The sequence below is a fragment of the Chiloscyllium punctatum genome, chromosome 49 (assembly GCF_047496795.1).
Source record: "Chiloscyllium punctatum isolate Juve2018m chromosome 49, sChiPun1.3, whole genome shotgun sequence".
Classification (NCBI taxonomy): Eukaryota; Metazoa; Chordata; class Chondrichthyes; order Orectolobiformes; family Hemiscylliidae; genus Chiloscyllium; species Chiloscyllium punctatum.
The window spans coordinates 23,493,760-23,516,052 of record NC_092787.1 but is presented as its reverse complement, the minus strand read 5'-3'; the positions used below and the strand labels follow the sequence as shown (position 1 = coordinate 23,516,052).

General features: G+C 43.5%; 1 protein-coding gene across 4 annotated transcripts in view; it reads left to right on the top strand.

The window, feature by feature from the left end:
• The window catches only part of LOC140469383 (centrosome-associated protein 350-like), a 161,867-nt gene that overhangs the window by 15,781 nt on the left and 123,793 nt on the right, over positions 1-22,293 (top strand). For 3 of the 4 annotated variants that reach the window (XM_072565847.1, XM_072565846.1, XM_072565848.1), the window contains 3 exons: positions 13,277-13,367; positions 15,318-15,447; positions 21,511-22,181. In XM_072565847.1, the coding sequence (XP_072421948.1) occupies positions 13,277-13,367; positions 15,318-15,447; positions 21,511-22,181 (892 nt within the window). Of the gene's footprint in view, positions 1-13,276; positions 13,368-15,220; positions 15,448-21,510; positions 22,182-22,293 lie in introns of those variants that run through there. The other variant, XM_072565849.1, reaches the window with a different exon arrangement.

Below are 22,293 nucleotides of genomic sequence, written 5' to 3'. Positions count from 1 at the left end.
CATGACTTGTCTTATCTGCCTATCCTCTTTTCCACCTATCCACTCCACCCCTCCTCCCCCCTGACCTAGCACCTTCATCCCCTCCCCCACTCACCCATTGTACTCTATGCTACTTTCTCCCCACCCCCACCCTCCTCTCACTTATCTCTCCACCCTTCAGGCTCTCTGCCTGTATCCCTGATGAAGGGCTTTTGCCCAAAACGTTGATTTTCCTGCTCCTCGGATGCTGCCTGACCTGCTGTGCTTTTCCAGCATCACTCTAATCTAGACTCTGGTTTCCAGCATCTGCAGTCATTGTCTTTACCCATTTCCATCTAGACCTCTCCTATTCATGTACCTATCCAAATGTCTTTTAAATGTTGTAACTTTACCTGCATCTAACATTTCCTCTGGCAGTTCATTCCACATACGAACCACTCTATGTGAGAAAAGTTGCCTCTCAGGTCCCTTTTAAATCTTTCTCCTCTCATCTTAAAAATATGACCCCTAGCTTTTAACTCACCCAGTCTACGCAAAAGACCTTTGCTCTTCACCTTATCAATGCCACTCATGATTTTATGAACCTCTATAAAGTCACCTGTCAGCCTCCGAAGCTCCAGTGAAAATTGTCCCAGCCTGTCCTTATCATTCAAACCCTCCATTCCTGATAGCATCATGGTAAATCTTCTTGAACCTTCTCCAATTTAATAATATCCTTCGTATAACAGAATACAATAACTGTACACAGTACTCCAAAAGAGGCCTCACCAACTTCCTGTATAACCTTAACATAACATCTTAACTCCTGTCTTCAATGATCTGAGAAATGAAGGCACGCATGCTAACTGCCTTTTTAACTATCCTGTCTATCTCTGATGCAACTTTCAAAGAACTATATGCCTAAACCCCTCGGTTTCTGTTCAACAAATGACCCATGGTCCTACCATTAACCTGCCCTTGTTCACTTTACCAAAATACAACACCTCTCATTTATCCAAATTAAACTCCATCTGCCACTCCTCAGCCCATTGACCTAATTGATCAAGATCCATTTGTAATCTTAAAGCTAACCTTCTTCACTGTCGACAAAACCACTAATTTTGGTGTCGTCTGCAAACTTATGAAACATGCTTCCTAAATTCTCATCCAAATCGTTCATGTAAATGACAACCAATGGTGGACCCAGCAATGATCCCTGTGGAACGTTGCTGATCACAGGCCTCCACCCTCCACCACCTCTCTCTGTCTTCTGCCATCGAGCCAATTTTAAATGCAATTCGCAAGCTCTTCCTGAAAACACTATATAAATATTATGTCAGATCCCTTCATGATTTTGCACTTGTGCCTCATAAAAAAATTTCAATCTTTATTTTTAAATCTTAAACAGACCACAGCTTCAATAAAATTCTTTGGAGGGAAACAGTTCCTGATTTCCGATTTGCTTTTAGTTTCACCTTTGATGGGATGTGAGCAACACTGGCAAAGTCAACATTGGCTGTCCAGTTCTCAGTGCCATTTGAACTGAGTGGCTTGATTGGCCATTTCAAAGGACATTTAAGAGGCAGATGTTGTGAATCTGGTGTCATATGTCGGTCAGACTAGGTAAGACAGCCAATTGCCTACAATGGAGGATCCAGATGGTTTTTTTTCAAACACTGGTGATAGTTTCATGGCTATCATTACTGAAATTAGCTTTCAATTCCTGATATGTTATTATCTGAGGTGAAATTCAACCAGCTGCCCTAATGTGATTTGAATCTGTTGCCCTTGTTCGCTTGGCTTGCTGGATTACCAATCCATCTTCCTGACTTCACCCTTCGGTGGCTTGGCTCTACTTTTAATGTCATGCCCTGTTCTTCTGGACTTGCCTAACCCAAGACATTGTTTCTCTTAATCTGCTCCATCAATCTATTAATCACATTTAACACTTATGCCGACTCTTAATTTTCTATACTCAAGGAAGTACACTGTTTTAGCCCCGGTATCATCCAGGTTAATCTGTGCTGTAACTCACAGGAGCCAATGCTTGGGTAGATTTCCTGAATGGAACACAATAATCCCAATTTGAATTTATTGTCCTGTGTACTGCGCACACTGAAAAGCTTTGTCTTGCGAACAATACAGGCAGATCACATAGTTAAATAACATAGATAAGCAAATAATAGGTAAACAGCGGCAAAAACCAAACCACAGGTACAGGCGAATGCTAAGAATTTGTGAGTCCATTCAGTATTCTAATAACAGTAGGGTGGAAACTGTTTCAAAACTGGCTGGTGCATGTGTTCAAACACTGGTGATAGTTTCATGGCTATCATTACTGAAATTAGCTTTTAATCCCTGATCTGTTATTAATTGAGGTGAAATTCAACCAGCTGTACCTTCTCACCGATGGTAGAGGTTTTAGAAAAACATTGCCAGGTTGGGATGGATCTTTGAGAATGCTGGCGGCCTTTCCTTGACAGCGGGCCTAGTAGATAGATTCTGTAGCTGGGAGGTTGGCCTTTGTGATTGTCCGGGCCGAGTTCACCACTCTCTGTAACCGTCTCTGATCTTGAATGATACAGTTGCCATAACAGGTAGTGATACATCCAGACAGAATGCTCTCGAAGGCGCACCTATAAAAGTTGGCAAGGGTATTCGCCATCAGGCCAAACTTTATCAGCTGCCTGACGAAAAAGAGACATTGTTGGGTCTTTGTAACCAGTGCGCCCACATGAAGAATCCAAGACAGCTTGTTGTTGATGACCACTCCCAGGAGCCTGATACTCTCCACTTGTTCCACATCTGCTGTAATGTAATGTGTAGCGGGGCATGAGTAACATTCTGCCGAAGTCAATAATGAGTTCCTTGGTTTTGCCGGCATTGAGAGCTAATCAGAGCTTTATCAAAATAAGCATTTCCCAGACTGGTGACTTCTTCCACCTTGAAGGACAAGGGCAGATGATACATATAAACACCACAGATGCAAATCCCCTCCAAGCCACACACCATCCCAACTTGGAAACCTATTACCATTCCTTCACTGTCACCGGGTCAAAATCATCAAATCTCCCTCTCTGACAGCAAACCAGAGGGCGTGCCTACATCCCAAGGACTGCAACAATTCAAGAAGACATCTCACCACCATCTTTGAGAACAACGAGGAATGCACAGCCAGTGTTGGCTAAATCCTGTAAATGAATAAAAACTGTTGCATAACATCCTCCATAGTGTATCCTGGCCCCAGTCCTGAAGTGAGATGATCATTTGACATGCTTATTTGTAACAATTGGCAAATATTTTGGCTTATTCCTAGTACTCAGTGCTTTTCTTCAGTCAGTAAACAATTTTTTTAATGTGTGACATGTAATTGGGTCAGATTAACCCAGCTTTACAATCTTAAAAAATGAGTCGAAATCCTAAACTGCACAAAACAATGTTACTGTTGCAACCAATCTGTCAAGTACCCTTAATACATAATGATGTGCGCATTGTGGTTTGTCAAAGGCTCAGTCTTGTCTGAATTACACTCCGACTGGAGGTCACACTGTGTGTTAGTTTGAATATTAACAAGACTGGACTTGCCCATTTTTCTGAACTTTGATTTTTTTGGCAGAATTTGCCACACTTGTTTGCCAGAACCCATGTGTCTCAATCACTTTGCAATATATGAAAATAAAACAAAGGACTGCAGATGCTGAAGATCTGAAACAAACATAGACAATGTTGGAGAAGCTCAACAGTCCTGGCGGCATCTAGCCATAAAGCATGGAAACAGATCCTTTGGTCCAACCAGTCCATGCTGACCATAATCTCAAACTAAACTACTCCGACTTGTTTACTCCTGGCCCATATCTCTTCGAACATTCCCTATTCATGTATTTGTTCAAATGTCTTTAACAATTACAAAAGCATTGAAATTGTATCCACATCTACTACTTCCTCAGGAAGTTCATTCCACAACTGAACTACCCTCTGTGTAAAACAAAATTGCCCCTCATGTCTTTTTCAAATTTTCTCTCCTCTCACCTTAAAAATGTGCCCCCAGTCTTGAAATTCCCATCCTAGGGAAAAGACGATAACCATTAACTTTATCTATACCCCTCATTATTTTATAAACTTCTGTAAGGTTGCCTCTCAACCTTCTATACTCTAGTGAAAAAGAGAAAACAGCGTTTACGTTTCAAGACCAGTGCCACTCTTCTCAGAACAAATGCTACCAGACCTGCTGAGTTTCTCCAGCAATTTCGTCTGACTTACAATCTCCCAGGATCTTGTGAGGTTCTCATCGTGGATTCATTTTTGATTATTTTTAGTGTTTGTCTTCTGCTCTTCCATCCCTCTCCCAGCCTGTAGTAGTAGGATATAGTTCCATCAGCAGCATCTTCCCATGTGCACATTCTTCCAACATGTATGCCAGGATTGTGAGTGCGACTGAGCTATTTGACTGTAGGAGGCATTACAGTAAAGACCAGGCTGGTGTCACTCAGCTTTCAGCAAGGCAGAAACCTGGTTACTGTATTTGACTTCTCCCTTGACTTCATCTTTGTGCCATGAATGCTAATACTGATGCACCTACTGCTATACTCTTGGATGTGTAGGGCATAATCTGTCTTGCTCTCTTCCCTGTTCAACAAGTCCTGGAATGAGCTTCAATCTCTGAGCTTCTGTCCCAGAGGGAGGGTTTCAACCCACTGCACAACATGAACTCCTGCACAATGTGGAGGACAGGAACAGGCCATTCAGCCCAACTGATATACATTGCTGTATATATTCCTCTATCCATCTTCCTCTAAATCTAAAAAAAACTGTCCAATTCTTTTTCCTAGTCCTCATAGTTAGGTTTCCCCTTCAATGCATCAGTGCTACTTTCCATAGTTCTCTTAAATGTTGCTATATTTTCAATGTTCTTTGATTAAGGAGAATATCCTGAAACCCATGTTAATTTATTGATGATTGATAGATATTCAGGGCTCCTTATATGGATCTTCTGTGGCTGTTTGCTCGTTAGCTTAGGAACCAAATCTGGCTTTACACGGTTTATATGGGGGACTGATCACCAAGGAGTTTACAACACAATTTTAAATTCAAGTCAGAGAAACTAATAAATGTGATATCATGATTTGAAGCTCTGAATCCAATGAAGGTGCAGTCACAGTTCTTGTAGATATTCAATGGGATAGGTGCAGAGACGCTTTGGTGAGGGAATTCAGTGGAAGGGAGTACAAACTAGACATGAAAGTTAATCCATTTGAGGAGTGAAGTCAGGAAGCATTTCTTAATACAGGTATCATGGAAGTTTGGAATTTGTTCCCTCAGTAGATGATCAGGATTAAACCAAGTTCAGCCAGCACCTGATGAACGAGACAACCACCTGGTGAAGGAGCAGCGTTCCGAAAGCTAGTGCTTCCAAATAAACCTGGTGGACTACAACCTGCTATTGTGTGATTTTTAACTTTGTACACCCCAGTCCAACACCGGCACCTCCAAATCATGTTCAGCCAGAGTATCGCAGGTTATGGAGCAAAGGAGAATAAATGGGGTTGAGGACTAGATGGACCATTAATATTGGAACAGACTGGAAGAGCTAAAAGTTCCAGTTTGCTGTTGATGAAGGTGTCTATCCTTGATTCAGATTCTTCATTCAGTTCTTGTTCAGACCCGGGTTCAATTCCCGCCTCAGGCGACTGACTGTGTGGAGTTTGCACGTTCTCCCCATGTCTGCGTGGGTTTCCTCCGGGTGCTCCGGTTTCCTCCCACAGTCCAAAGATGTGCAGGTCAGGTGAATTGGCCATGCTAAATTGCCCGTAGTGTTAGGTAAGGGGTAGATGTAGATGTAGATGTAGGGGTATGGGTGGGTTATGCTTCGGCGGGGCGGTGTGGACTTGTTGGGCCAAAGGGCCTGTTTCCACACTGTAAGTAATCTAATCTAATCTTGTTTTCCAATCAACTTCATTCTTTGCTGGAGATTTGAGCATATCCAGCAAGGTCAGAACTGTTGCCTGTCCCTAATTGCTATTGGACTGATGAGCTCGTTTGGCCACTTTAGAAGGCAGTGAGGAGTCATCCACATTGCTCTCAGTCTGGAATCACATGTAAGTCAGACCAGGTAAGGATATCAGATTTCTGTCTCAGTGGGCATCATAGAATCCTACACCATGGAACCAGACCCTTCAGTCTAACCAGTTCATGCCAACCATGTTCCCAAACTAAACTAGTCCCACTTGCTTGTGCTGGGCCTATATCCCTCCAAACTTTTCCTATTCATTTACTTATCCAAACATTTTTTAAATGTTATAATTGTACCTGCATCCACCACATCTTCTGGCAGTTCATTCCACATGTGAATCACTCTCTCTGTAAAAAGTTGTTGCTCCTCATGTCCTTTATAATCTCTCCTCTCACCTTAAAAATATGCACTCTAGTTTTGAACTACCCCACCCCAGGGAAAAGACTTGTCATTCACCATATCGGTGCCCTTCATGATTTTATAAACCTCTACAAGGTCACCTTTCAACCTTCTACACTCCAGTGAAAAAATTTATTTTTGAAGATCATTGCTTTCAGTTGTCATAGTCATCATTAATAGGACTAGCTTTATATGCCAGATCTTTTATGAATTTAATTTACATTCCCCTAGCTGCCCTGTCAGAATTTCGTGAAGGTATTTCCCACTTGCTGCGGTAGCTTAGGATCAGGGGCAAAATCTCAAAATGAGGAGCAGGCAACTTAGATGGATGTATGGAAAAATTTCTTTACTCAGAAGGTAGTGAACTTTTGGAATTCTCTGCCTCCAAGGGATGTGGAAGCTGGGTTTTTGAGTTTGTTGAAGACTGAGAAAAGTAGATTTCTATGGGTGGAAGCTTACAGGGGTCTGAGTGACGTGGGCTGTAGGGAGATTTGTGACAGAATTGCAGATGAAATCCAGTGAGGCCGACCTTGATTTTGTAGCAGCTCACTGTATCTTTTCTGCATCAGTGGAGTGCTGGGGGAAAGTTTCTCTTTTAGCAGCGATACATTGCCAATTATGAGCTAACATAGGTCGTTAAAAGTCTCATTATTGCCACGACTCACCTTATTAATCATCAAGTTCCTCTCTTACCAGACCCTGTCAGTCAAGAAGGTAGCTCATCACCTTCTCAAGAGCAATGAGGGACGGGCAATGAATGATGGGCCCAGCCAGCAATGCCCACGTCCCAGCACTGAATTTAAAAAAAACCGAAGCTTTGAGAATTTCTCAATGTGGAAGTTAGAGTAGGAACCAATTAATTAAGCTCACAGCCTGCTCCAAGTGATCTCCATGTTGGGCACTGGGCATCAACATCTCAGGGCATGTGCCAACACACACCCCACATCTATAGACATTGGCATTCGACATGTTCCAGCCTCAAGGATCCATCATGGCACGTCTCTGATCCACCTACAGGATTCTTGTGCATTTTAATGCAGCACCCTGAGCTGCATTGGGTACATTGTCATCCAGGACACTATGCTCTGAGGGACACGCACCCAGCTCATGGACTAGACCAGTCTGCATCCATTCTCTCACTGTTACAGCACTCACTCACTCACTTCGAGCCTACCTGGATGCTCACAGCATCTCTGCTTTGCCTTTATATGCTTTTCCGCCTCAGCCAGGGATACCAGGCTCACAACCATCAAGCACTCTCACAAAGCTAGCCATAGTTATCAGCAGTCATCAGAGATAGCCTTTGCTCACAGGCTCCCAACACAGAAAGTCAAAGGCAGCCTCCAATACCAGTCAAGGGGCTTTTTTTTCTTATTTACTCATTGGATGTGGGCATCCCTGGCTAGGCCAGCATTTTTTGCCCATCCCTAATTGCCCAGAGTTAGGAGTCACCACATTGCCGTGGGTATGGAGTCACTTGTAGGCCAGTCCAGGTAAGGATGGCAGATTTCCTTCCCTCAAGGAGATTAGTGAAACAGATTAATTTTCACAACACTCAGGATGTTATTAGCTGAGCATTTATTTTAATCCAGATTTTTATCGGATTCAAAAATCTACCATCTGCCATGGTGGGATTTGAGCCCACGCCCTGACAGGGTGAACCCAGAATTCTGAATTACATGTTGAGTGACATTGCCACTGTGCCACCACCTTCCCTTAGGTCTTATGGTTATAAACATTCCAAAAAAACTGGTTGCCACTGGCACTAGACCAAAAATCCGAAGATTCATCTCTCCGTGATGAAAGATATGGGTATAATGCAGGAAGACGAAGTTGAAATAGAAAATCAGCCATGATCTCACTGACTAGTAGAGCAGGCTTGAGGAGCTGAATGGTCCTATTTCCTGTTTCTATTTCTCATGTTGTTCTTTCCTTTTCTTTTGTTAATACCGACCTCCTCTAACATACTTCCTTATGGGATTTCTTTTCAAATTTTGTTGTGTAATGCTTTTCTTTAAATACTTTACTATGTGAAAGTGCTTTGTTAATTCAAATTGCTACTTAAGTGGATACGTTTCTGGAATTCTGTCTTGTTCCAAGGGACGTTTTATACTAGCATTGTTTCAGGAAATGTTTTCAGTCACTTTGCATCTGCCCAGAATGTGCCAGCATTGCCTCATTGGGCTGAATGGCCTTCTTCTGTCCCATTTGTTCAGTGTAATGTCAGTTTTAGAAGAAAGAAAATGCTTCAGGTTCTAACCTAAAACTTCTGCGCTTTGTTTTCTTTTGATTTGGTTTGCTCTTGCTGACTGACAGCATTTTTCAAGGACTTTGTTTTGCCCCTGTTCCTGGATGCCCTTCCCTGTTTTATCCTGTGCTAATTATCTGTTGCTGTACCTGTCAGCGGGTGAGCTTTCGCCCAGCTGGGGGTGTTGACTCAGCTTCACCAAGTAATAAAAATGCAATACAAACAAAGACTTCTAAGCTGAACTCTCTGGATGAATGGATCACATTTACCTTCTCTACATTTGGAGCCCTATGGCATCTTCCTTTGTGAACACTAATTGTCCATTAATTCAGCTTTCCCTTTGTGAATGGCTTTGTTCAGCTGATTGAATGTGTCAAACGATCTGAGTTTTGTTTTGTGTACCCAGCATAGAGCACAAAACATCGAATTACATCTGCCATTTTCCATCTGCATGCACTTCTTTCTCATGTCATTTGTGTTCATGTTCCTCTTGCCTTCCAGCAATTTTCCACTATAACTATAATGTTCCCTCAGCCCATATGTAAAAATGTAAAGCTGTTCGGCTGTAATGCAAGTTTGTTTTTCTTTCTTCTCTCGCCTCAGTTGGCAGGACGGTGCAATTGCAATTTGACAGGTTGATGCAGCCAGTTCCCATTCTTGTATTCATGGAGATCTACAGCACAGAAAAAAAAAACCATTGTGTCTGTAATGGTCAAAAACACAGGTTTAGGGTGAGAGGGGAAAGATATAAAAGAGACCTAAAGGGCAACTTTTTCACGCAGAGGGTGGTATGTGTATGGAATGAGCTGCCAGAGGAAGCAGTGGAGGCTGGTGCTATTGCAACATTTAAAAGGCATCTGGATGGGTTTATGAATAGGAAGGGCTTGGAGGGATATGGGCCGGGTGCTGGCAGGTGGGACTAGATTGAGTTGGGATGTCTGGTCGGTTGGACCGAAGGGTCTGTTTCCGTGCTGTACTTCTCTTTGACTCTAAGTATTCCAATCCCATTTACCTGCACTTGACCCATAGCCTGGTGATGTCAAGACATAAATAGGGGAGGTGATGCCCTAGTGATATTATCACTGGACTGTTCATCTGGAGATCTAGGCAATGTTTTGGGGGCCTGGGTTTGAATCCTGCCATGGCAAATGTTGGAATTTGATTTCAATAAAAATCTGCAATTAACAGTCTGATGATGACCATGAATCCATTGCTGATTATTGGAAAAACCCACTTGGTTGACTGGTATCCTTTAGGGAAAGAAACTGCCATCTTAGTCCGGCCTAGATGTGATTCCAATCCCACAGCAAAGTGATTGACTCTGAACTGCCCTCAGGGTAAATGTTGGCTTGCCAGTGATACCCTCATCCTGGGAATGAATGTTAAAAGTTTCACCTGGACATGAGAATTTATATAGCACCTTTCAATGCCACAGAATGTCCCAAGACTTGTTACATCCAATGAAGGACATTTGGAGAGTAGACACTGTTTTCATGTAGGAAGGTGTAGCAATGAAACTGCACACAGCAAGTTCCCACAGCAATGTCGTTGATGAGATATTTTGTTTTTATGATGTTAATTAAAGATTAGATATTGCCTGGGATGCAGGGGATAATGTGCTCCTGAAAGATAATATCACTGAGATCTATTGTGCCCTGCTGGGAGGTGGGACGTTGGTTGAACATCTCATCCAAAATGTGGCATTTCTGAGAGTGGCACATTCTCTCAGTCCTGCACTGACAGACAGGCTTAGTTTTTAGTCCTCCCATCTCTGGAGTGCACTTGAACCTGCAGTATTCCAACTCACAGGATAAAATGCTATGAATTGAACCACAGAGAAAGCAAAGAATATATGATTGGATTATTCCTGCAGACCCTCGTCCAAGTATTTCCTCTGTTTAACAGATCCATAATCATTAGTTGAATTAGATAGCAAAAGATGTTTAGAGATTTACAAGGGGTATTATAGTAAATTTATAGCTCAGCACAAATACTCCTTTTCCTTCTGGACCTTTTCTCCATCTGGATGAAAATCCCCTCTGACCCAGGAAAAACCCAACTCTTTTTTTCCTTGGTTAACCTACATTTCTGGGCTTTTGCCCGAAACGTCGATTTCGAAGCTACTTGGATGCTGCCTGAACTGCTGTGCTCTTCCAGCACCACAAATCCAGAATCTGGTTTCCAGCATCTGCAGTCATTGTTTTTACCTACATTTCTAATCAACCTGTTCAAGGATATTATTACACATTTCTGGAGCACGTGGGAGTTGAACCAGGGTCTTTCAATTTAGGGGTAGAGGCACTACCGCTGTGCCACACGAGGGCCCTACTAGCTATTTTCTTTCGAAATAAATCACCTCAAAATCACTTGTGTCATTAATTAAACATCCACAGGGGCAATGCAACAATACTAAAATGGAAGGGTAGGGTAAGAAGGAGGAGTTGAAAAGTTTGGCACTGGAAAAGTACAGCAGGTCAGTCAGCATCCGAGGAGCTGGAGAGTCACGTATCAGGCATAAGCCCTTCATCAGGAATGTGGGGAGAAAGGGGACTGAGAGATAAATTGAAGGGTGGGGATGGGGCTGGGGGGCAGTTAGCTGGGAAGGCGATAGGTAGATGTGGGTGGGGGGTGATTTTTATAGGTCAATGGGGAGGGTGGAGCGGACAAGAGGGAAGGAAGATGAACAGGTTGGACAGTTCAAAAGAGTAGTGCCTAGTTGGAGGGTTGGATCTGGGATGAGGTGGGGAGAGAGGAGATGTGGAAACTAGTGAAGTCCACATTGATGCTGTGCGGTTGGAGGGTCACAAGGCAGAAGATGAGTTGTTCTTCCTTCAGTTGTCAGGTGGCTTGGCTTTGGTGGTGGAGGACGCCCAAGACTTGCATGTCCTTGTGAGAGTGGGAGGGGGAGTTGAAGTGTTTGGCCACAGGGCAGTAGGGTTGTTTGGTGCATGTGTCCCAGAGATGCTCCCTGAAGGGCTAATGCCCAATATATCAATTCACCTACTCCTTGGATGCTGCCTGACCTCCTGTGTTTTTCCAGCACCACACTTTTCAACTCTGAGTCTCCAGCATCTGCATTCCTCCCTTTCTTCTAAGAAGGAGGAGGTTAAATTAAAATGCAAGTAGAAGGAGAAATTATGCACTCCAACCCTATGATAACCACCTCCTTGAGAACCCAGCTCTGAAATGCAAAGTCCAGTTAGCATCACCTACTCTTAACCAGCTATGGAGCTGTTCTGTTTGACTGTTAGCTGGACCTGCATTTCTATCAGTGACAGTCTCTAGCACCACTTCATCTCAAGATCACACTTGGGGCCAGGTTTCATTCAGGGGGTGGGTATTGGAAGTTGGGAATTTTTCCCATTTCTGCCTTGGAGGAGCCTCTCTGCCCTATTGCATATTATAGATTCAACTGTGACCAGAAGGTGGATACACTCCCTTTGGAAGTAGGTGTCAAGCAGAAACAGGGGGAGGCAGAGGGTGAGACTGGCAGATTAAAAGGCCTGGCACCTTGTTGGCCCAGTTGTATCCACAGATATTACATCCTGTAATCCTCGGCTCTGTTCCCTTCCCTGCCCCCCTTATCTTCCATGCTTACTCACCCAGAATGTACTCTGTACACAACCAATGAATGATATAATAACACTTTTCCTGATGAAGGGCTTTTGCCCGAAATATCGATTTTATTGCTTCTCGGATGCTGCCTGAACTGCTGTGCTTTTCCAGCACCAGTCTAATCTAGGCTATGGCTTCCAGCATCTGCAGTCATTGTTTTTATCTAATAACACTTTTCAGTCTACACATGAGGAAAAAAGAACAGACGTTCACCATTCTCTTGCTTTTCCTACTTATAAAGCTGTCATAAGGTCATAGAGATGTACAGCATGGAAACAGACCCTTCGGTCCAACTCATCCATGCCAACCAGATATCCTAACCTAATCTGGTCACATTTACCAGCACTTGGTCCATATCCCTCTAAACCCCTTCCTATTAGTATACCCATTCAGATGCCTTTTTAAATGTTGTAATTGTACCAGCCTCCACCACTTCCTCTGGCAGCTCATTCCATACATGCACCACCCTCTACTTGAAAAAGTTGCCCCTTAGGTCCAGTTAAATTTTCCCCTCTTGCCCTAAACCTTTGCCTTCTAGTTCTGGACTCAATCAATTGCAGGCAGTAAATGTCTCATTGAGTCAACTTTCCACTTCACACTTCTAACTCTTGACCAAATAAACAATGAGATTGGGGGAAAAAAATCTCTTCAAAGACCGATGAGGTTGCTGCATTGCAATGGGATGGCAATGATACAAAAGAAGTGGCACTTGGCTTCAAGCTGTGAAAACAGATCTCTGCTGAGCTGATGTCATTATCCATTCTTAGAGCTCAGCCGAGCATTCATAATGGGGAAAAGCAATGCCTGATAACCTGCTATCACTGCTTCTATGATTTGGAGATGCCAGTGTTGGACTGGGGTGTACAGAGTTAAAAATCACACAACACACCAGGTTGTCATCCAAAAGGTTTATTTGGAAGCACTAGCTTTCAGAGCACTGCTCCTTCATCAGCTGGTTGTCAATGGTTGTCTATGGATGCAGTTGTCAATGTTGTGGGGTTTATGTGCATGACATCTAATTTCTTCAGTGTCTTGTTTGCTTTCAGTTGCAGCAGATTGAGAACAAGTTGCATTTTCAAGAGGAGGACCCTCTTGGAGAGCCGAGCTTCCCAAAACGATCACAGTCCGAGGCATTTGGTGAGCTCAGCTGATGTACTGACCGAGGGATTTCTAAGTGAAGGGGTTTTGTAGAATGATTCAGCACAAAATAGACCATTTGGCCCACTATACTTGTGCTAGACTTTTGGTGAAAGTATGTAATTAATTCCACACAAACCGGTCTTTTCACATCATCTTGTATTTCTTTCCCTCTTCAAATGTACATCCAATTCCCTTCAGAATGTTACTATTGAATCTGTTCCCATTACCCAATAAGCTTATGCATTTCTTTTAGCAACAACCTGCTGTGTAATTTAAAAAAAAATGTTTCCACAGCTTACTTTGGATTCTTTTGCCAATCACCTGGAATCTGTTTACCAATCCTTTGTGCTATCATCCATTAGAGTCTGGGAGGGAAGCCTGAGACCAAATCAAATCAGAGCAAGTGATTATAAATGTTAATTATAGTTCACATTACTGTCACCATGTGTCTGTGGCGCAGCGAGTGAGTGTTAACTTTGGAGTATGGGGCTGCTGATTGTGTGGGCTGTTTTGTTCTGAATGGTATCGAGCTTCTTGAATGTTGTTCTTGAGTGCACTTCTCCAGCTTTCTTTACACTCCTGCCTTAGGCCTTGCAGATATTGGACAGGCCCTGGGGGGAGTTACTTGCTGTGAATTCTCAGCCCCCGAGGATCATTGGACCTAAAACATTAACTCTGATATCTCTACACAGATGCTGTCAGATCTGCTGAGATTTTCCAGCAACTTCTGTTTTGGTGAGGGATTCAGTGATTCAGTAATGCGGTTGAAGGTTAAGATGGATGGACTCGCTCTTCGAGTTTGGGTGGTTTGAATTTCTCTTGCTGCTGATCAAACAGAGCCTGAAGGCTTTCCAGGTCTTGCTGTATTTGGACATTTATTGCTTCAGTATCTGAGGGATTGGGAATGGTGCTCAACACTGTGTAATTATCAGCGAATATTCCATTTGACCTTCAGTTTCATTGTTTAAATGTAAACCCATTGTCTTGGCAGACCATAGAAGTGCTCTTTCATTAGGAAAGATGGCTGTTGGTGGTTTAACCTTATTTGAGGTTAGAGTAGAGTTTGAGAAGCAGTGTGGGTATTGAGTGCTGCATTACTAACTGACCCCTCCCATCATCTACGTGATGCCTGCACACCGTCTAATATTTCCTGTAGTTGTGTGGACCTCCAAGGTCTGTGTGTGGCAGTGTCTTCAGGAATCAGAAATCACTGTGGCCACATTCCATGCATGGACTCTCCAAGCATCTGCACCTTTGAGAGAACATTACTTGAGGCTCCAGCTCAGATTCTTGTGCTGCCTTGCTAGTTACATTCCAGCCAGTTTGAGTGCTTGCCTACAATTAATGATTGTGATTAACAGTGTAGCTGGTATCAGCTCATTGAACCTTCAATACTCACAGGGGCTATGTTAAGGGGCTGCCATAGTATCATGCAGGAAACTGGAAACTGAGCTGTAAACTAGCTCCCTTGCTAGCAGTACATAGATTAGTTGTTTTTGAAAGTGGAGATTGGACGTTGTTGAGGCATAGTGAGTTTTTTTTAGTTTAAAATTAAGATGGAACAAGGTGATTTCTTTATGGCTGATGAGTCAAAGTTGGTTTCGTTGGCTGCTCAGTGTACAATGAAGGATTGTCACTGGCACTAACAGAGTGGGATGGGCTTTAAGTAATCAGCAGGTCCAGAATTTCAATAGACAAGGGCATGTCGGGGCTTGTTCTGCTCTACTAAACAACTGACCTACAGGAAAAGAGAAAACATTTCAGTGCATTTTCTTTCAAGCTCTCGAGGTTTGAGGTGGAAGTCTGAGAGATTGTTATAAAAAACAGATTGGCGATTAATTTATCCTGATTGCGGTTGAAGGCCTGACCTGCTGGAATTACAACAGAAAGGCTTGTGAGATGGTTACCATGCCGATGTACTATGCTGCCGTTGTGTTCTTGTTGTAGGATGTGGTGTGAATTGCACTGGCAACACTACAAAGCAAGATCGTTCTCCCCAACAACCACGTTCCCGAAAATCCTGTGGACCAGACAAACACAAAGCCCTGAGTTCTGAGTGGTCTTCTCCCTTAAGCAGGTAAAAGTCTTTTATTCTGAGACTCCTTGTTACAAGATAAAGAGAGCTCAGGTTTACAATCAGAGACTTTGCGAGTTTGGGAATGGATCGTCGATCCGTATGTTTGTGGAAAGAGTTCACGGCGGCCCATCAAGCCAGCTGCTTGGGACTACTTTGATTACCCTCTCCTCCTCCTGACCTGTCCTGCTGTCCTTCAGTAAGAGCCCTGCAGCCGTGGCTGAAATGTGTGGTTGTGGCTTTATTGAGGAAGCAATGCACAGTCAGAGGTTCAAATCATACTGACAACTGCAGCACATGAGTTTATCCCTATTTTTTTGCAGAGTTCACAGATGTCAAACGGGACAAAACCAGGGTTAAAACTGACTGCCTTTACTCTGGACTCAGAAAAAAATTGACAATTCCATCTCCTTGGCCACTACCAAAGTGGAATGAAACCACAAGCCAAAATAATTGCCCTAAAGAAGTAAGTGGTCAGTGGCAGCTGTATCACAACACTCAAGACCACTCAAGGGTGGATTTTATGACCACAAATCAGATGCACCCCACCCCCAGCTCCCCGACTTCCACATGTTCTGGAATGCTGTGTCCAGTTTCTGGTCGCCATGTTATAGGATATCATTAAGCTGGATGGGGTTCAGAAAAGACTTACCAGGATGAGTTATAAAGAAAGGCTGAATAAGGTGGGACATTTTTCACTGGAGCATAGGAGGTTGAGAGGCGACTGTATAGAAGCTTAATCATGAAAAGTATTGATAGCGTTAATGATAGGTGTACTTTTCCTGGGTGGGGGATTTCAAAGTCGAAGAGTGTTGTGCTGGAAAAGCACAGCCGGTCAGGTGGCATCCGAGGAGCAGGAGAGTCAACATTTTGGGAATAAGCCCTACATCAGGAATGAGACATCAGGATGAAGGGCTTATGCCTGAAACATCGACACTCCTGCTCCTTGACAGGCTGTGCTTTTCCAGCACCACACTCTTCAACTCTGAACTCCAGCATCAAGTCCAAAATCAAGTTTCAGGGGCACAAGATGGCACCGACAAGCAAAAAGTTGGTTTGAAGTGTGTCTGCTTCAACGCCAGGAGCATCGGAATGAGGTGTGTGAACTTGCAGCATGGGTTGGTACCTGGGATTTCGATGTTGTGGCCATTTCGGAGACATGGATAGAGCAGGGACAGGAATGGTTGTTTCAGGTTCCAGGATTTAGATGTTTCAGTAAGAACAGAGAAGATGGTAAAAGAGGGGGAGGTGTGGCATTGTTGGTCAAGGACAGTATTACAGTTGCAGAAAGGATGTTTGGGGACTCATCAACTGAGGTAGTATGGGCTGAGATTAGAAATAGGAAAGGAGAGGTCACCCTGTTGCGAGTTTTCTATAGGCCTCCGAATAGTTCCAGAAAGGTAGAGGAAAGGATAACAAAGATGATTCTCGATGGGAGTGAGAGAGACAGGGTAATTGTCATGGGGTCTTCACCTTTCCAAATATTGACTGGGAACACTATCGTATGAGTACTATAGATGAATCAGTTTTTGTCCAGTGTGTGCAGGAGGGCTTCCTGACACAGTATGTAGACAGGCCAACAAGGGGCGAAGCCACTTTAGATTTGGTACTGGGTAATGAGCCCGGCCAGGTGTTAGACTTGGAAATAGGTGAGCACTTTGGTGATAGCGATCACAATTCTGTTATGTTTACTTTAATGATGGAAAAGGATAGGTGTATACCACTGGGCAAGAGTTACAGCTAGGGGAAAGGCAATTACAATGCGATTAGGCAAGATTTCGGAAGCATAGGATGGTGAAGGAAACTGCAGGGGATGGGCACATTAGAAATGTGGAGCTTATTCAAGGAAAAACTCCTGTGTGTCCTAGATAAGTATGTACCTGTCAGGCAGGGAGGAAACTGTAGAGCGCGGGAGCCGTGGTTTACGAAGGAAGTGGGATCTCTGGTCAAGAGGAAGAAGAAGGCTTATGTTAGGATGAGATGTGAAGGCTCAGTTAGGGCGCTTGAGGGTTACAAGGTAGCCAGGAAAGACCTAAAGAGCAAGCTAAGAAAAGCCAGGAGGAGACATGAGAAGTTGTTGGTGGATAGGATCAGGGTAAACCCTAAGGCTTTCTATAGGTATTTGAGGAATAAAAGAATGAAGAGAGTAAGATTAGGGCCAATCAAGGATAGTAGTGGGAAGTTGTGTGTGGAGTCAGAGGAGATAGGGGAAGCACTAAATGAATATTTTTCGACAGTATTCACTCTAGAAAATAACAATGTTGTTGAGGAGAATACTGATATACAGGCTACTAGACTGGGTGGGATTGAGGTTCACAAGGAAGAGGTATTAGAAATCCTGCAGAGTGTGAAAATAGGTAAGTCCCCTGGGCTGGATGGGATTTATCCTAGGATCCTCTGGGAAGCCAGGGAGGAGATTGCTGAGCCTTTGGCATTGATCCTTAAATCGTCATTGTATACAGGAATAGTGCCAGAAGACTGGAGGATAGCAAATGTGGTTCCCCTGTTCAAGAAGGGGAGTAGAGACAACCCTGGTAATTATAGACCAGTGAGCCTTACTTCAGTTGTTGGTAAAGTGTTGGAAAAGGTTATAAGAGATAGGATTTATAATCATTTAGAAAAGAATAAGTTGATTAGGGATAGTCAGCACGGTTTTGTGAAGAGTAGGTCGTGCCTCACAAATCTTATTGAGTTCTTTGAGAAGGTGAGCAAACAGGTTGATGAGAGTAAACCGGTTGATGTGGTGTATATGGATTTCAGCAAGGCAGTCGATTAGGTTCCCCACAGTAGGCTATTGTACAAAATGCGGAGGAATGGGGTTGTGGGAGATATAGCAGTTTGGATCAGTAATTGGCTTGCTGAAAGAAGACAGATGGTGTTGGTTGATGGGAAATGTTCATCCTGAAGTCCAGTTACTAGTGGTGTACCGCAAGGGTCGGTGTTGGGTCCACTGCTGTTTGTCATTTTTATAAACGACCTGGGTAAGGGCGTAGAAGGGTGGGTTAGTAAATTTGCAGATGACACTAAGATCGGTGGAGTTGTGGATAGTGACGAAGGATGTTGTAGGTTACAGAGAGACATAGATAAGCTGCGGAGCTGGGCTGAGAGGTGGCAAATGGAGTTTAATGTGGACAAGTGTAAGGAGTAACGAGAATGCAAAGTACTGGGCTAATGATAAGATTCTTGGTAGTGTAGATGAGTAGAGAAATCTTGGTGTTCAGGTACACAGATCCTTGAAAGTTGCCACCCAGGTTGACAGGGTTGTTCAGAAGGCATACAGTGTTTTAGATTTTATTAATAGAGGGATCGAGTTCCGGAACCATGAGGTTATGCTACAGCTGGGCAAAACTCTGGTGCGGCCGCGCTTGGAGTGTTGTGTACAGTTCTGGTCACCGCATTATAAGAAGGATGTGGAAGCTTTGGAAAGGGTGCAGAGGAAATTTACGAGGATGTTGCCTGGTATGGAGGGAAGGTCTTACGAGGAAAGGCTGAGGGATTTGAGGCTGTTTTCATTGGAGAGAAGAAGGTTGAGAGGTGACTTAATAGAGACATATAAGATAATCAGAGGGTTAGATAGGGTGGACAGGGAGAGCCTTTTTCCAAGTATGATGATGGCGAGCACGAGGGGGCATAGCTTTAAATTGAGGGGTGATAGATATAGGACAGATGTCAGAGGTAGTTTCTTTACTCAGAGAATAGTAAGGGTATGGAATGCTTTGCCTGCAACGGTAGTAGATTTGCCAAGTTTAAGTGCATTTAAATCGTCATTGGACAAGCATATGGACGTACATGGAATAGTGTAGGTTAGATGGGCTTCAGATTGGCATGACTGGTCGAGGCAACATCGAGGGCCGAAGGGCCTGTACTGCACTGTAATGTTCTATGTTCTATGTTCTATCTGCAATTCTCACTTTCTCCATGGAGGATTTCAAGATTCGGGGGCACATTTTTAACATGAGAGGAGAGAGATTTAAAACAGGCACGAGGACAATATTTTTACACAGAGGGTGGTTCGTGTGTGGAATAAACTTCCTGAGGAAAAGGTGGATGTGGGTACAATTACAACATCTAAAAAACACTTAGGTAAGTACATGAATAGAAAACGTTTAGAAGGATATGAGCCAGGAGCAGGCAGGTGGGACTAGTTTATTTTGGGATTATGTTTGGCATAGGCTGAAGGGCCTGTTTTCATTTTGTATGACACTTATGTGTTAGTAACCTGATGTCATTGCACTAATCTCCAATTATTTTCATTTTAATTGTTCTTCGGAAGTGAGTGTTGCTGTCTAGGTCTGTATTTATTGCCTGTCCCTAATTCCCCTCAAGGTTGGTGGTGAGCGTCCTTCCTGAGCTGCTTTGAGTCCCTAGATGTGAATGATGCAGTAGAGGTGTAAGTGTGGAAACCTGGATTATAGCCGCCATTTTTAGACAACTAATGAATAAATCATTGAGCTTTTGGATGGCAAAGGTTTGTTCGCAATTTACAGCAACTATGAGGACAAGGGCACAAATAAAAGCCTGTCAATGGGACCAATGCAATAGGGTGCAGTAAAGTCAATGGCTCAAAGGGGCAGCACTTGTAAGCTATTTTGATTTCATGCCTTAAGTGCTTTAGAATCATAGAAACCTTACAGAGTGGAAGCAGGCCATTCAGCCCATCAAATCCACATCAACCTCTGAAGACCATTTCATCCAGAACCATCCTATCCCTGTCACCATGCAATTCCCATGGCTAATATACCTAGTGTGTACATTATGGGTAATTTAGCATGGCCAATTGACCTAAGCTTCACATCTTTGTGAGTGTGGGAGAAAACCCATGCAGACACATCGTGAATATATAAGCTCCACATAGACTGTCACCCAAGGGTGGAATTGAACCCATGTCTCTGATGCTGTGAGGCAGCAGTGCTGAGCACTGAGCCACCATGCCATTTGATGTTCAGCCTGTCAAAAGGAAGAAAGAGAGATTGAGAGGGTAATGGGCATTTAAATTGGTGTCTGTGCACATTTCCAGTTCATGGCAAGGCCACTGCCTCCCCATTATTGTGTAACATCCCAGACTAGATATCCACTTGGGTACAGAGCTATCCCTTTGCACCCCTAACTCGCTGTCTTCCCATTGGATAGCCAGTGACAAGCTTAGAAAGCAGGGGCAAAAGCAAGTACGCCCCCCCCTCCCCCGCCAGTTTTCATTTTATTGCTTTCTCACTGAGAAAGGAATGCATCTGCATTGGGCATTGGAGCTTGGCTGTGAGGCTGCTATTAAACTGTCCTGACCAGGGGAGGGAATGACCTATTGGCATTCTCAGTGGATTTATTAATCGAGCAATGCAGGTAATGTAATGGGGACCTGGGTTCAAACCTTACCAGGCACTTAGCAGAATCGGAGTTCAACAGAAGTGTGGAATTAAGAGCCTAATGATGACCATGGTGATTGTTGGTGAAAACACATCTAGTCCACTCATGCCCTTTCGGGAAGGAAATCTGCTGTTCTTACAACAGGCGTAGTTGCTCAGTGGTTAGTACTGCTGCCTCACAGCACTAGGCACCTGGGTTCGATTCCACCTTTGGGTGACTGTCTGTCTGGAGTGTGCACTTTGTCTGCGTGGGTGTGCTCCGGTTTCCTCCCACAGTCCAAAAGTATGCAGGTTAGGTGAATTGCCCATAGTGATGTGTAGATTAGGTGCATTAGTCAGGGGTAAATATAGGGTAGAGGAATGGGTCTGGGTGGACTTGTTGGGCTGAAGGGCCTATTTCCACACTGTAGTCTTTCTATGATTCAAAACCCACAGTAATCTTATTGACTCTTAAATACCCTCTGGGCAACACACACCTAGTCAGTAATACCCACATCTGGTGAATGATTTTCTTTTTAGAGAAAAACTCCAAATTAACATAGCAGAACATCTTGAATGGAAACCTGTTGGGATGGTGGGTTTTGCACTTGTTTTAAGTATAGGCTGGGATTTGCTGATTTACTTTTTGTTCAAGATCCATTTCAAGTATATTTATTTATCCTTATTTAGAGAAGTTAACTTTTGAAATGTTCTTAAAATTGGACAGGACAAATAACACTGGAAGTTTCAATTCCTTGGTGAAGAATTGTCATTCTTCAAGAAGAATGTTCTGGAATGAGAGATCGAGCCCCTTATACAATGACATAATTGACCAAGACATTTCACTGTCTGCACTTAATCGTACAATACTATCCAGCAACCAAGATAAAAATGATAGCCTATCAACAAGAGTTACTCCAACAAGATTGCATGCATTGGGTGATATGGACACGATGGAAAATTATTGGTTCATGGCTGGTGATCAAGAGACTTGCAGTGGCTTTGAACTGTCCAACCAACATCTGCTTGATGAAAGAAGGCTAGTTGGGAATGACAGCAATTTGGCCCTAGATTGTTCAATCGAAAGACGGATCTTACAAGAGAGGAAAAGATCTCCCGACGCATCAATCAGTGCCTTGCCCCCTACCCCACCTGGAAGTCCATTAACTCAGCGGCTGGAGCAGAGTCATTCTCCTGTGAACAAATTGGAGAGACTTAAAGAGCGGATCAGGAGACAGAGGAATTTGGAAAAGGTGAAGGGGACTCTCTCAAATCAACAACAAGCAGAGCAACCTGTCCCAGCTCTCAAAACGAAGTTTGGAGACACTTTCAATAATGGGTCAATGAAGCATTGGGTCAGGAAGATGACCTTTGCCCCCCCTGCGCCAGCTTATAAAGGTAAGTATACATCTCATTGATTATCTCATGTGAGCCTTCAGTTTGAGTGAAGACATTAGGGTGGCTGAAAGATGATCATTGTGACCAGCTCGTGATCATCTTCCTTCAACTT